At 36.3% G+C, this 15975-nt stretch overlaps 1 protein-coding gene across 2 annotated transcripts in view; it reads right to left on the bottom strand.

The window, feature by feature from the left end:
* SH3BGRL (SH3 domain binding glutamate rich protein like) overlaps positions 1–15975 on the bottom strand; it is a 105260-nt gene that overhangs the window by 58429 nt on the left and 30856 nt on the right. Inside the window, exon 1 of one of the 2 annotated variants that reach the window (XM_017509231.2) lies at positions 779–866. The exons of the other annotated variant lie outside the window; for it this stretch is intronic. Coding sequence (XP_017364720.1) covers positions 779–808 — 30 coding nt within the window. The 5' untranslated portion in view covers positions 809–866. Of the gene's footprint in view, positions 1–778; positions 867–15975 lie in introns of those variants that run through there. 2 annotated transcript variants of the gene reach the window in all.

Raw genomic sequence — 15975 nt, forward strand, 5'->3', positions numbered from 1 at the left:
TGGCCTACACATGTAATCCCAGCATTTTGGGAGGCCAAGGCTGGAGGATCACTTAAGCTGAGGAATTGTTTTTAGCGGTGTTGTTTTTCATGTTGAGGGAGTCTAGCTCTGCTGCCCAGGCTGGAGTGCAGTGACACTATCTCAGCTCACTGCAACCTCCATCTGCCAGGTTCAAGCAATTATCCTGCCTCAGCCTCCCAAGTAGCTAGGATTACAGGTGCCTGCCACCACACCCAGCTAATTTTATTATTTTTAGTAGAGACAGGGTTTTACTGTATTGGCCAGGCTGGTCTCGAATTCCTGACCTCGTGATCTGCACACCTCGACCTCCCAAAGTGCTGGGATTACAGGCATGAGCCACTGTGCCCAGCCAAATTCAAACTTTCTACCAGCATTAACAGTGGCTGACTTTTTCTTGTCTTAGTAGAACAATGAAAACGTAAAATCCTGGATATGGATCCTGGCTCCAAAATTATTGACTATAAGACCTTGGGCAAGGTATTCAAATGCTCCGAGACTCAGTTTTCTTATATGTAAAATGGGCATAATACCTCCTTCATAAACTACATGAAGGAGGAATGCAAAGTGCCTGGCTTTGGGCTTGGCACCCAAAGGCATTCAATAAATAGAATGTCTTCCCACATTCATTTACTCCTTTTCTCCTACTCATTTTTCAAATTCATTCCAAAGTCGTGTCAATGTGAAATTCTGGATATGGATCCCGGCTCTGCTAAGTTATTGGTATATATAACTTTGGGCAAGGTATTCAAATGCTCATGGATATCAAAGTCCTATCTTCTCTAAACATGTTTTAGGTACAGTGCTTTTCCTCATATCTGAATTCTTACAGCAATGGTTTCTAAGCTGTGGTACAGAGATCTCTGTGGGGATGGAGAATAGGGAGGAAGAAACAGAGTTGTTGTAAAGGGTCTACAAAGCTCTATGTATGCAAAACACTGTCTATAGACTGAATAAATAAGTCTTGCACTTAAACACACAACTTTTTTTCAATATGTGTAGATGCTGTTGTTTAAACTAAAATACAAACTCATTTCAAAGTGCTAACAAATTCATTGTAGCTTATTATTATTATTTGTTCTCCCAATCAATAGATAGTAAAAATTCATCTACTCTTATGGAAGATTTACATATTCATACTCAGAAAAGCTGAGTCCCACTATTCCAATTTGCATACATATCATATAGTTGTATATCATACAGTTGTATGATACCCTCCAGTGAAAGGAATAAGGCAGTAGTAATCTCCAGCATAAAATTTAAGAAGGCACTAAAACCACAGCAGTTGAGATAAAAATTCTTTAAAAAATGTTTTCAAAATGAAAACTCATGCAAAAACATATAAAGAACAAAATGTCAAACGTTTAAATAAAGACATGATCTGACAGGGCCAAGATGCAGGTGAAGTGACTGAGGTGAGTTATAAAAGTTCAAGATCAGATGCTGGTTCATAGAAATAGTGAGGATTTCACCCTACATGTTTTATGAAGAAAAGACTGGGTGATTATTTCACAAGATGAAAAGTGTTCATCAAAATGTACAGCTAGACTTCAAATATAGTAAGCTAAACTACATCATAGGTGCTTTCACAAAGAAACAGCTTACTTTGGCATGAGAGAATGTGAGACAGAGAGAAGGATGAGAGAGAAGGCATGAGAAAGGAGAGCAGGGTAGGCATGTTAAAAGTTTGAATTTAGTAACAGAAACAATTCAGAGAAAGTATCAACTAAGTAGTAAAATCTTCCTATTCAGAAAGACTGGCAGCTAGCCTACATTTCTTTTCCAGAGGACAGGTGACATCATCTTCCTCCTCCTTATCATCATCATAATTATTAATTCACTACTATTTATTGAATGGTTGCTGTTTCCCAACATTTACATCGAGGACTTCATCTTTAGTCATCACAACTATTCTCTGATGTGTACGTAATACTATTACCCCTATTTATGATCTCAATTTCACAGGGAATTAAATAACTTGCATTAGGTGCTGTACATAGTAAAATATTTTAGGGACAAAATGAGTGTAACAAGGTATACCTGTAATAATAATAATAAAAATGCTAATATGAAATATAGCTTTAGAAGAGTTACTGTTTTAAACGCTGTGCTAAGCATATTATCTCATTCAAACTTTATAACAGCTAGGTAAGTATTATTATCCCTGATTTTACTGAGGCTTTGAGATATGTGTGTGGATGTCTGTGTAGACACACACACTTGCACATACATATACAGATATGTGTGCATATAGAGAAACACATAAAAACATGCATATAAATACATATGAACATGAATATATATTTAGGACTTACTATGTGCTAGTAATGATGCTAAGTACAAATGATTTTATTAATTTCATTTGATAGGACCCAGAAAATATTGCTACAGCAGCAATGTTTTAGGATCCAAAACTTCCACTTTTACAACTAGAGTTTGCTAGTGGCTTGCCATAAGTCTGAATGAGCTGAATAGGCTCTAAAAGGTTCTCCTTAGAGTTATTGACACTATAACCTATGGAAGCTGATAAAGGCTACAAAACCAGAACTGAAGAAGACTCTTGGAATTTAGATGGAAAAGATTCTTATTTTTTCCTGAAGCTAAATATGTGTCATCCTTCCACACCAATAACCAATTCTCCATTCTCCCAAGTGAGTGTCCCATAATTTGATTCTTGACACTATCTTTGTGGAATTAATGTTAGATTGTTAAAAGGCTCAGTCCCAAAAGACTGTTACCACTTCAGATGCCAGCCAAAAGTGAGATCCTCTAGTGACTCACACTTCTAACGGGTAAACTAAAAATTCAGGAGTTCCCACTATCCCCTCTAGGGATTGACAATTCACTACAACAACTCACAGGACTAAGGAAAGTGCTCTACTTACCATAGTTTGTTATAAAAGGTACAAATTAGTAGTGAGATGAATAGGTACATATGGCTTGTCCCAGAAGGGTCCCAAATGCCGGAGCCTCTGTACCTGCGAAATCAAGTTGCACCCCCCTTCCAGCATGCAGATATGTTCACTCATACAGAAGTTTCTAGAACCCTGTTGCTTAGGGGTTTCTATGGAGATCCTCCCTCTGGAGACCAGCCTCCATCCTGCAGCTCTCTGACCTCTCCACCTCCAAGTGTCACCTCATTAGTACAAACTGAGATGTGTTTTTGAAGTCCAGCTGTACATTTTAATGAACACTTTTCATACTGTGAAATAATGACCCAGACTTTCCTTCTTAAAACATGTAGATTGAAAGAAACACTCCTCTATCGCTTAGGAAATTCCAAGGGTTTTAGGATCTCTGTGCCAAAAAACAGGGATAAAGATAAAATATATGTATTTTTATTATATCACAGTGGTATTCTAAAAAATAAGAAAGTCATTTTGAAAACTGTTAGCTCACATTAATTTTGCACAAATTGGATACTCTGTTTTGACTGTAACTATACTTAATTTTTCAGCAAAATTTTGACAGGTTAATCACGAAGTTGATCATCACCATTTAACAGATAGCAATACAGTTAAATTGATAATAGCTATTGGTTAGTAGACTGCTTTCTAGCAAAGGACAAAATTCTATAACATAGTTTACTACTTTGTTTAGATCACTAGTTTCAGCCAGCATTGATTTTAAAAAAGAAAGTATCCAAAATTATATCCTAATTTTTCTCTTCTAAAAGTGATTAATATGAATACTGACATCTTCAAAGGCTAACATCATGGAGAAAATTAAATTGGACTCTTTTCATTTAAAAAAGAAGCCTAATGATACCACACTTCACAACTCTTTTAAGTGGTAAACTGAGTCAGGAGTGATGAGTATACCCTTGACTCCAAATTTACAAATAAAACTTTATCTGTAAGTCCATCGTTTTAGAGGCGCATCTGAAGAAATGTGTCATTCTTATTGGCGGAAACTTTTTTTTTCCTAAAATATTAAGAGTGAACAAAGCTTTTACTGACAGGCTTCTACTAAAATAGTATTTAAATCTATTTCTACATAAACTTTTTCCGAGGACAATCCCACCTGGTTTTTCTGATTTCTCTCCTTGAAGAGCCACAGACCACCAACTAGTGAACATATTTGCCTTATTTCTACATATCAAAATATTGTTCTAATGAGCACCCTGATTCAGTGACCCAATTAGGAAAAACAAGATATGAAAAATCTCATTTAGGGGAAATCTCATGTAGAAGAAACCTAAGACTTTTTTTTTAATCTTAAGCAAAGTTAGGGGAATCCAGCTTTCACCCAATTTAGCTCAGAGTCAAAGCATAAAAACAGGAATCCACAGACTTATCTTCATGTGTCAAGAGTTAGTTGGGGCCACACATAACAGGGATGAAAGAACTCAGGAATGTCACATTGACGATAGTACTGCCAGTCACACCACCACCACTTTAGGTCATATAGGATTTTATAGTTTATAAAGTTCACCACTGGCTTTATTTGCTCTCTCCTCTGACTTCCCCTCTAATGTTGTTACATATTATTCAGCCTGTTCTAGCCACACCAGGGATCACATGCGTTCCTCAAATATGCCAAGATAATTTCCTCATCTAGGTCTTTTCAATTGCTAGCCCTCTGCCTGAAATGTTATTTATTTATTATTATTACCATTATTATTATTATTATTATTTTGCACATCACATACCTGTTTCTTTCTTATTTCCTTTGGAACTCAGTTTAAACATCACCTCCAGAGTGGGATCTTCCCTGATGACATTATCTAAGGTAAGTTTATTGTTACACCCTCATGCTAAATTCCATCCTCTTTCTTTTAGGCACTTATCAGAAGTCATAATTACAGATTTATTTATGTGTTTACTTCTTTAATGTCTGTATTTTCCAGTAGAATGTAAACTTAATAAAAGTAGGGGCTACGTCTATGTTGATCCTGTTCACCACTCAATCCTCAGGGCCTCTCACAAAGTCAAGCACATAGAAGATGCTCAAAATATACTTGTTGATGAATAGGTGAATAATGAATATATAATCGTTTTCATTATGACAACCTCATGGAATAGGTGGAGCAGTAGTATTTTAATGTATAGTCATTTTTGAGTTGAGGTCACTGAGGTTCTCAGAAATGAAAGGACCTCTAACACAGATATGAATGGTGGAATTCACACTCAACCTCTGAACTTCATACTCCAAGTTCAATGTCCCTTCCACTACAACACATGCCTAGAATTGATACAGAAGGGGAGCATGGAAGTGCTGGGAAGGGAAGGGCATGGTCTCTGACTAGGGGTCCACTCCTGGGCCTATGCCCACAAATCTAGGTGAGGACAGGTATTTCTGTTTTTCTGCCAAAATGTTGCATTTCCCAAGACCACCTTGGTCCACCAGGCCCCCATCCTGTGCCCATAAAAACCCTGAGACCCTACTGGGCACACACACAAACAGCTAGACATCAAGAGGAACACATAGGTGGAAGAGCACACAAGCATCTGGATGTTGAAAGGAACGCACCAGTGTAAGAGCACACCAATAGACACTGGCAAGACATCAACCAGCAGAACGATGTGGAGTTTGGCCAGGATAGTCAAAGGAGAGCCCAGCCACTGAGCAGCCTGAATCCAGGTGAAAACCACCTTTACACACCATCTCCCTTCTGGCTCCCCAGCCATCTGCTGAGAGCTACTTCCACTCAATAAAACCTTGCACACATTCTCCTCATTCTCCAAGCCCACATGTGATCTGATTCTTCTGGTACACCAAGGCAAGAAACCTCGACATACAGAAAGCCCACTGTCCTTGTGATAAGGCAGAGGATCTAATTGAGCCGACTAACACAAGCCACCTACAGACAGCTAAACTGAAGGATCATACAGTAACACATGCCCACTGGGGCTTTAGCTGTAAACATTCACCCCTAGACACTGCCATGGGGTCGGAGCCCCACAGCCTGCCCATCTGCATGCTCGCACTAGAGGTTTAAGCATTGAGACACTGAAGAAGTGATCCACACCCCCATCACACATCCTGTGAGGAGGCTAAGGAAACTTTTCTCATTTCAGAATCTCCTTAATTACTGATAACTCCACGTCACTTAATCATGGACACTTGCTCTATAACCCCTGGACACGAATTCTAGGGAGCAGAGACATTAGTGGATCACAGACTTCTTTAAAAAGGAACAATCCAATTTTCCAGGTTCTTTTTAAAAGAGGACTGTCATTCTACTCAGGACACTCAAGATTTCCAAACTTCAGTAATATCAAATCTTAAACCCTCTAGATGCTGTGTGTAACTCACAAGCTATGGCTCATATGTCACAGCTATAAGTCATTTGTGGCAAAGAGCTCTTAATGTAACTTGTTGAGAAATGAATTTACATTAAATGCCCAAAACATATGAACAAAGTAATGTGAATTAACTATATACTGTAGACCAAAAATAAACCATTTGAATGGACCCCTCCTCTTGGCCACAGACATTCCAAAGTTATTACCTGAAAATCTAGTTCAGGCCATGATGGGAAGGGAGACCTTGACGTGCCTCATTATACCTTCTTCCCTTTTAAAATTACCAATAAAATAAGCTCTTTAAATTTGATAGGAAACATTTACAAGCTATTTTCTCTGGAGCCTGCTACTTGGTGGCTTCATTTGCATGATAAAACTTTAGTCTCTGCAACCACTTATCTTAACCCAGACATTCCTTTCTATTGATTCCAGATCCTTAGATAGTAACTCTTTCAATCAATTGCAAATCAGAAAATCAAATCGTTGAATCCGCCTATCACCTGAAAGCCCCCCACCCCAGAACCTGCTTCCACTTGTTCTGCCTTTCTGGACCGAATCAATGTACATGTTACGTGTATTGACTGATGTCTTATGTCTACCTAAAATATATAAAACCAAGCTGGAGTCCAACCACCTTGGGCACATGTTCTCATGATCTCCTGAGGGCTGTGTCACGGGCCATTGGTCACTTATATATGTTTCAGAATAAACCTCTTCATAAATATTACAGAGTTTGACATTTTTAATTGGCAATACTATGGCTCCTTACATGGACCATTTTTCCATTTAAAACCATTAATATGAAGCACCACTAGAAAAGGTCATACATACTTACATGAAATCATTATACTTATTTTTTTAAGCCCTGGTATCTGAAACTGAGTACTCACTGCAATACATAAGGGAACAAGAAGCAATGTGATCACAATTTATTTTGTAATAACTTGTGTAAATTCACCAGAGAGTGCAGAAATCCAAGAAAGAAATGAAGTGTGTTAACATATGGGTTAATACTTCAGGCATTAGTTCACCAATATACTTAGCCCACTCATGGCTTAGGCTATGTAACAGCACATTCAGCTTACAAGAATTAAAAAACAACAAATAAAAATAGATAAAATTATATTATTTAAAAAGTATTTGCAAGTAAACATTATTGTTATTTAAAACTTAAAAAGAAAATGGAATCATTATGTCTTTTAGAGGCTTATCAAGATAGCAAGCAAAAAAAGAACTCATTTCTAACGCAAATGTAAAAACACAAGACAACTGATTTCCTTTTGGCTAGGAAGCAGTCCGCAGTCCCAACAGTGTAAGAATTTTTGCACATTCTTCACACGGACTTGAGCTCTAAGGTTTTGCAAGTGACGAGACAGACCTTCTGTTCTCAAATAGACCCAGCAAAGTAAGGGCATATGGGGCAAGAACTGTGTGGAACAGAACATTTTGTTTGTTTTTAAGTAAAGATATGAAAATGCAACTGTTAAATAGGAAACTAATTCGTGGCTTTAGCAATGGATCTGGAAATCTTTTGTAGACCAAAATAAAATGCAGCCATTTCAAATCCATAAAGTGACTGAAAAATTTGCACCATGTTTCTAACTGGTGTTAGGTCTAACAACCAATGACTCAGTAACTGGTTTTTGATGCTCCGGTTTTTCACAAGAATACCATTCTTTAGAAAAGTCCAATGTATTTATTTCAGGTACAACTTCACAATTCAGGTACAACTTTCACAACCATGAAAGATCTGTAATATTTATATCAGGTACAACTTCACAATTTCAGGTACAACTTTCACAACCGTGAAAGATCTGTAATATGGGCAATGCTAAGCCCACCGTTATTTAAAAGGAACAAAAGTAGTGACTGAGTTAGGTGAATTGAGCAAGGATACATGATTTAGAAATGGCATAGCCAACAACTCTATTAACTTCCCTATTGTCACTCTAACAAATTACCACAAATTTAGTGGCTTAAACAACACAGCTCTAAAAGTCAGAGCTTGAAATCAGTCAGTGCCGAAACCAAGGTGGTGGTAAAACTCTTTCCTTCTGAGGGCTCTAGGGGAGATTACATTTTCCTTGTCTTTTCTAGTTTTCAGAGCCCATCTACATTTCTTGGCTCATGACTCTTTCCTCACATCATTTCAACCTCTTGTTTACGTCATTATGCTTCCTGTTTCCCATTATCATAAAAAATCTCCCTCTGCCTTTCTCCTAAAAAGACTGTTATGATTACATTTAGGGCCCATCCAGAGAATCCAGAATAATCTGCACTTTTCATTATATTTAATTTAATCACACATGCAAAGTCTGTTTGCCATGTAAGGTACATCCACAGGTTCCACAGATGAGAACCTGAACAGATTTTGGGGCCATTTATTCAGCCTACCTCAGGAATAAACTTGAATCCAAGCACATTTATTCTTGATTCACTAAGCCAAGGGTGACTTGCTCACAGCTATACAGCTGTGATAGATTGTTATTGGTTTTCTGTGTGACTCTGAGATTCAGAAAAAATAATAATAATTTCTCTCTCTTTCTGTTTCTCTCTCTCTCTCTCTCTCTCACACACACACAGACACACGCACACACACAGGTACACGTGCACATGTGCACACACACACACACATGCATATTGTTAAACCAGAATATTAATGTCATGATATGAAATAAAAGTGTTCTTTAGACAAACATATAATAATGAAAATATAGATAAAAAGTATTTGTCAATTTGTAACAGAGCAAAACATTTTTATGTTAAAAAAAATAAATTGTGTTAAATTCTAGCTTGAAAATGACCACCAATAGACCAAAAGGTAGAGTAAAAGCTAAAGCCAGACCTACAACTCAAGAAGGGAAAAAGAGGTCTGGTAATTATCTATTGAATTCAGCTATTGCAAATTTCAAAAATCTAGATAAATCAGATAATTTGTTATACTTATCCTACCCTAATCCACCTCACAAAATATTTTTACCTCTGTAAATAATTTGGAAGATTCCATTTAAATTATGAATTTTAGTTTTTAGTTTAATATCAACAATTTATATAGAACTGCATGTTTTCCTAGTGCTGTCACCAGTGAACTATGTGACCTTGATCAAGCTCCTCCTTTTCTCTGACTCTCAGTTTCACGTATAAAATGAGTTTAGACAAGATCACATTAAAAATTCCCTTCACATCAGAAGTTATTACCATGAATGACATAAACTATCACCTAGGAATATATTTCCTTACTCTAGTGAAAGACAGTACAATCTAAAATATTCATTGAAACAAGTAAAATTCTAGTCTTCACTCTGTTACTACCTCTCTAAGAATTTCAGGACCAGTCATTTAATTTCAGGACTAATCATTTAATATATGCCATTTCAGACTAGTCATTTAATATCTGTCATTCACTGATGCCAAACTACCTTTCATATAAACTAAATTTCCTTTGGCTTCTCTTCTTCATAAAGCTTTGAGAGGAACTAATAAGACAATTATTACACAGCATGCTAATTGCCTTAGATAATGACAAATATGACACATTAGTTTATTCACAAAGATCTTAGGTGTAGAAAAGCAAGACTTGCTTAAAATCTCCTTTGAGGCAGAAAATCATTGGGATTAGCCTTCACAATAGGCTTGTGTTTTGTTTCTTCTGCCAAACTATCTCTAGAACTCTCTCTGTTACATAGTTCAAAAGCATTCATTAAGAGATTAAGTCATACTGATAATCCATAAAATACTGACCCTGCCTAGAATGATGTGTCTCCCTCACAAAATCAAGCAGAAAGGCACAATTCCTGTGATGCCAAATAGATATTCTTGGCTTCCGTTCATAGTCCCACATAACTGCAAAATGAGCAGATCATTGGAAAAATGTTCCACGGTTCCTTATAGAAATATTGTCCTCTTTTCATTACTGGCAATATTCTAGGACCGCCTATTTTCAATTCCCTGTAGTATGTCCAGGGAAAGTGGCACTAATTTGAACATTGGTATATTAGTTTCATACTGCCTCTGTCACAGATTATCGCAAACTTAGTGGCTTAAAACACCACAAATTTATTATGTTAAACTTCTGGAGGTCAAAAGTTCAATATGTGTCTTATTGGGGCTAAAATCGAGGTGTTGACAGGGCTCAGTTCTGTTCTGGAGGCTCTAGGAGAGGATCATTTTTTTCTTTCTTTTTTCCACTTTCTAGAGGCTGTCTGCATTCCTTGGCTCAAGGTCCCTTCCTCCATCTTCAAGCCAGAAATATCTATAGAATCATTCCTATTTGGTATAACTCTGATACTGATTTTCCTGTCTCCATCTTTCACTTTGTAATGAAATTTGTGATGACACTGGACTCTTCCAAATATTCCAAGACAATCTACCTTTTTGAAATCATTAATTTAATCACATCTGCAAAATCTCTTTTGCCATTTAAGGTACCACATTCACAGGTTCTAGGGATTAGGATGTGAACAATTCTAGGAGGTCATTTTTCTATCTACCACAGTTGACCCTAACACTAATAACTCACTGTGATTGTACACAGGTACTTGCCCGTGCAAATTCATCCAATGAATTCACCCAGTTAATGTAGTCAGAGTGTGATATTGTGCTGGCCTAGAACCAGAACCGGAGCAAAACTATTTTATAAAATGCAAAACTGTTTTTTAAATAAGTTGAAATGGCTGCCCCATTCTCCTCACAATAACTACTGTCCTTGGCCTCTGTAAATAGAACTGCTAGTTTGTTCTGCAAAACTATGTAAAGCTGCTTACCTTTTCTTATCAGTAACTGCTAAAATCTGTGACTTCTACCACCACCCAGACAATGCGTAAACAAATGTGTATCTTGACTTCTGTAAACCACTGAAGTAACAAACAGATGACAAAAGTCCCCTGGCCCTTGGAATGTCCGGAGACCCCCGCCCTTGTCTCCACCCAGGAGGTGAATCACAGAATCCCCATAGCCCTTGGAATGTCCGAAACCTTTTCATCCCCATCCCCGCCCCTCACCCCCACTCCCAAGGTGGTTTTTCGGGTATAAAAAATCGTGGCACCCTCCTTTTGGCACCACAGGTTGGAGAGACGTGAGTCCTCTGTGGTCGCCGGCATAATAAATGACCCTGCAATCTGGCATACTTTTGTCTTGGTGATAACTTTCTACGCTCCGGTCAAATACAACAAGAGTACGCCTCTGATCATAAAAATACTTCTTCCCAAGCTTTCCCAATAGAAAGCAAGGGATTTGAAAATCATTTTCCACTTAACTATGAATCAGAAGCATAGCTCTTCCTTCTATCACATTTACTCTAGGCATCATTATCATCAGAGTCTCAGTCATAAGAAAAATCCAAGTATACCACTTGTTTTAATAGATACATGTATAAATATATAAATTTATACATATATAAATATATATGTATATTTGTTTACATATATTTATATGTATATATGAATTTATGTATATTTGCTTACATATATTTATATGTATATATGAATTTATGTATATTTGCTTACATATATTTATATGTATATATGAATTTATGTATATATGATATATAAATTTATCTATGTATACTTATATGTATATGTAAACTTTACAAATTTATGTGTGTATATTTACATATACATAAATGTTATATGTATAATATATATCTATATATATATTACACACACACACACACACACACACAAGACTACATGGAAGACTTACACTGAAGGCTTTTGGATTAAATACATTAAAAATATTAGGGTGGCTCAAATTAGAAGCTGGCAGCCAAGATGGTAAAGGGCATAAAATATATGCATCATATAGAAAGTTTGAAAGAACTGGGAATGTTCAGTCTTTAGACAGGTAATCAAAAGCTGTTTTCAGAAAACTGCAAGGAGACATGACGGGGGTCTTTTCATAGGTGAAGGGTTCTAATAGCAAGGAGAGGGTTTACTTCAGAATACAAAAATCCAAACCACTGGGTGGATGTTAGACAGAAGCACATTTTGGTTTAATTTTAAATCGTATGTATTAACTAGAGTTGTCTAACAATGGAACAACCTATCTGAATAATTTTTAGAGGTGTCAATGGGAGGTGGTTGGGTAGTTGGTCAAAGGACACAAAACTACAATTAGATAGGGGGAATAACTTTAAGAGATCTATTGTACAGCATGGTGATTACAGTTGATGATGATGTACTGTATTCTTGAAAAGTGGTAGGAGAGTAGACGTTAAATGTTTTCACCACGAAAATGAAAGCTATGTAAAGTAAAAAGAAACTTCATTCTTCGGAAGAAAAAATAATTTACTGCCAACACTTAGATCAAGGTATAGCATCATTCTTCTTTCTGAGGCCTAGGATTTATTTACAATATAATTAGTAGTGACCCATAATGTTGGTTAACAGTTCAACTAGGATCATTGTGTTTCCTTAGTCTTAATTAAATAAAATTAGTTGGATCTAGCTATTGTGTTATTCACAATAGCCAAGTCACAGAATCAACCTGTGCCCATCAACAGATAATTGGATAAAGAAACTGTGATAGAAATATACACCATGGAATACTACTTAGCCATAAAAAGGATGATGCAACTTCCCATTATCCTAAGTGAATTAATACAGAAACAGAAAGACAAATACTGCATGTTCCCACTTATAAATGAGAGATGAACAATGAGTACACATAGACATGCAGAGTTAAACAACAGGCAATGGGGACTCTTAAAGATGAGAGGGAGGAAGGAGAGTGAGAGATGAAAATTTATCTATTGGGTATAAAGTACACTATTTAAGTGGTGAGTGCACTATGTAATATATCCATGTAACAAAACTGCATTTGTACCCCCTAAATTATAAAACATAAAAATAAAATAATCTCTTGATCTAGGCTATGCTAAAACACTTATTCCCCTAATATTGAAGATCCTATCAAATTTTATTTTTGTTGAAAGATAAAATTTATGCTTCTCCATGGTTAAAGAGCCGGTTAAAAAAAAATGGTACTGAAGATGGCAGAACTTACTTCATGTTTGAAAGGCTTCAAAGAAGGCCTGGGTGTTGAGTGAAATATAGTCTCTACTTGTCCAGGGTTTTTATGAGAAAGCCATCTTAGTTTTGCATATCATTCATCAAACAATTATCTGATCCATCATCTTTTTTTTAAAAAAAGACCGAGGTTGAGTCGGCTTTTAATCAGCAAACTCCAAAAACAAATAACACCTTCTTCATGGTATCTCTAGTGAGTTAGGGGGAAAAAAAAGTGTTCCCAACTCCAAAGTTGAGGAAAAAGAAAAATACTATTGACAAAAACAAAAACAAAAAATGACTGACCAAAGGATGATTCATAATCCATTTATTATACTATGTGAAAAAATGTAGTTCAAGAAAAATGCAATGAAATCCTAAGTGAGGCTCAAAATAAACTGTTTCTATACAATGTAGTTAACTATCTTAATCTCACAGGGTAATTGTGACCTGTAATGATGCTTCTAGTATTTGTTCATTATTCACTCCTAGTATTGCCTGCAATTATATGGTTTTGGGTTAAGCACATGACCTGTACCTCAGCTTGTCTTCCTGACTCATAAATTGTATTTTAAAGTAGTCATATTGGGGTTTTAAAATTTATTTTGGGCTGCTAACGAAAAAAGTCATTTCTTTCAAAGAAATTCAAAGTATTTGCTATTAATCACATTTTAAAAATCTAATTAACATTCCTAGGAAGTAGAGTTAAGGTCATTTCTATCTTACAAGGTGACTGAGGTTAGGGAATGGGATGAAACCGCGGTTAACCCATTTCCCTAAGGCCCTTTACTCCCCAGTACAGGATTTCCTGGTTAATTAGCATACTGATAATGACAAAGATTTCTAATAAATTAGCATTTAACTGCATTAAAAAGTCACAGCATTCAGTACAGGGTTCTAAAACAGCAATGTTTCTTCCACAACAGCAAGCAGTACAATTTAAACTTTTATGACAAATTGTTCTTGAAATTGAACCTTTTAAAGGCACTGCTTTGGGTATTACATTAACTATGTCATGTAATTATTTTTTCATTTATAACACCATCAACTATCATGAATGAACAACTCCCAATAATTGAGCTTTAGGGAATTACTTATTAAAGAAATTGGCCAGGTGCAGTGATTCACACCTCTAATCTCAACACTTTGGGAGGCCAAGACTTGAGGATCACTTGAGGACAGGAATTCAAGACCAGCCATCCTGGGCAACATAGCAAGGCCCTGTTTCTACAAAAATAATTTTTTAATCAGTCAGGCTTGATATTAGAGAGGCTAAGATGGGAAGATTGCTAGAACCGAGAAGTTGGAGACTGCACTGAGCTGTGACTGCACCACTGCACTCTAGCCTGGGCAACAGAGTGTAACCCTGCCTCAGATAAAAAAAAAAATTTTTTTTAAAAAGACTATTTAAAACACTGATTTTAAAATTAGTTTTAATTCAGTAAGTCTCGAGTTTCATATAGGAATATTTCCCTTATTACATGATCTTACAGTGTACTGATCCACAGCAGGAGCAATATACAAAATGCTTCCTAAAAAAAGAAGTAGAAAAGAAAAAAAAAAATCATCTGACTTATTCTAAGCTTTTCAAAACAAAATAGACTGTAAGCTCTTTCAGACTAAAGCCTTGTCCTCTACAGAGCTGAACATTTTATCGGTGGGTACTTAGGAAATATATATTAATTTGATAACTACTGGCTCTCCATGTGTTTTATGGTGCTTGATTTCCTCTGCTTCCACAGTTTCAAGAATCTGATCTCCCTCTTCACCATAAAAAAGAGGTGAAAAGAAATCCTTCAGTGGTCAGTCAGATTTCTGCAATCTTAGTCCTAGAGTCTAGGACAACAGGAAATAGAAGGTATTACTGCAGCATATTACCAAGGGAGGTTGTGTATTTCTTTCCTTGGAGAATTTACTAAGAGAAAATTGATAAAAATATTTCTGGGGCAGTTCACAAATAGTCCTTACATGGATAGACAAGATGACCTCCTGTGATCCCTTCTATCCATGTGCTTCTAATATTTTACTTGCAATATGTTTGATGGTGATAAAAGTGAAACAGACTAAAAGTCAATTTCTATACAATGGAGAAGGGACTTTCAGTGTTGTGCTCAAGTTTTCTTAATACCAATTGACATTAAGAACAAAAAGGATTAATGTTTTACTCCATGACCCTTCCACCTAGATATCATTGTTTTAGTTCACCTAAAGCACCATTACGAAATTTTGAAAGCCATAATGCTATTTTAAAAAGAACAACCTTGAAGCTAGGACAAAATTTGTGATGCTTATTAACTCCTGGTAGTAAGACAACCATTTTGCAAGAGTTCAAATGTTTGTGGTGGGGTTCATTACAAATATACTGGGGAGAGAGAGACAGGGGAAAAGTGGAGAAAAAATAATCTTTATTTATTTAGTAATCTGATGGAAACCTGGGGAGAAATAATTACTTTAGCACTTAAACTTTTTCCCATACAGTTGACCAAAGGCAAAACTTGTGCAGCCAAAGCACTGAAAATTCTGGCACAAGAGATGATTCTTTTTTTTTTTTTTTACTTGTGAATATACTTTATTTATTTATCTATTTGTACTGTACTTTAGGTTCTGGGGTACATGTGCAGATAATGCAGGACTGTTGCATAGGTACATATATGGCAATATGGTTTGCTGCCTCCATTCCCCTGTCACCTATATCTGGCATTTCT

The sequence above is a fragment of the Cebus imitator genome, unplaced genomic scaffold (genome assembly GCF_001604975.1).
Source record: "Cebus imitator isolate Cc_AM_T3 unplaced genomic scaffold, Cebus_imitator-1.0 Scaffold412, whole genome shotgun sequence".
NCBI classification, from domain to species: Eukaryota; Metazoa; Chordata; class Mammalia; order Primates; family Cebidae; genus Cebus; species Cebus imitator.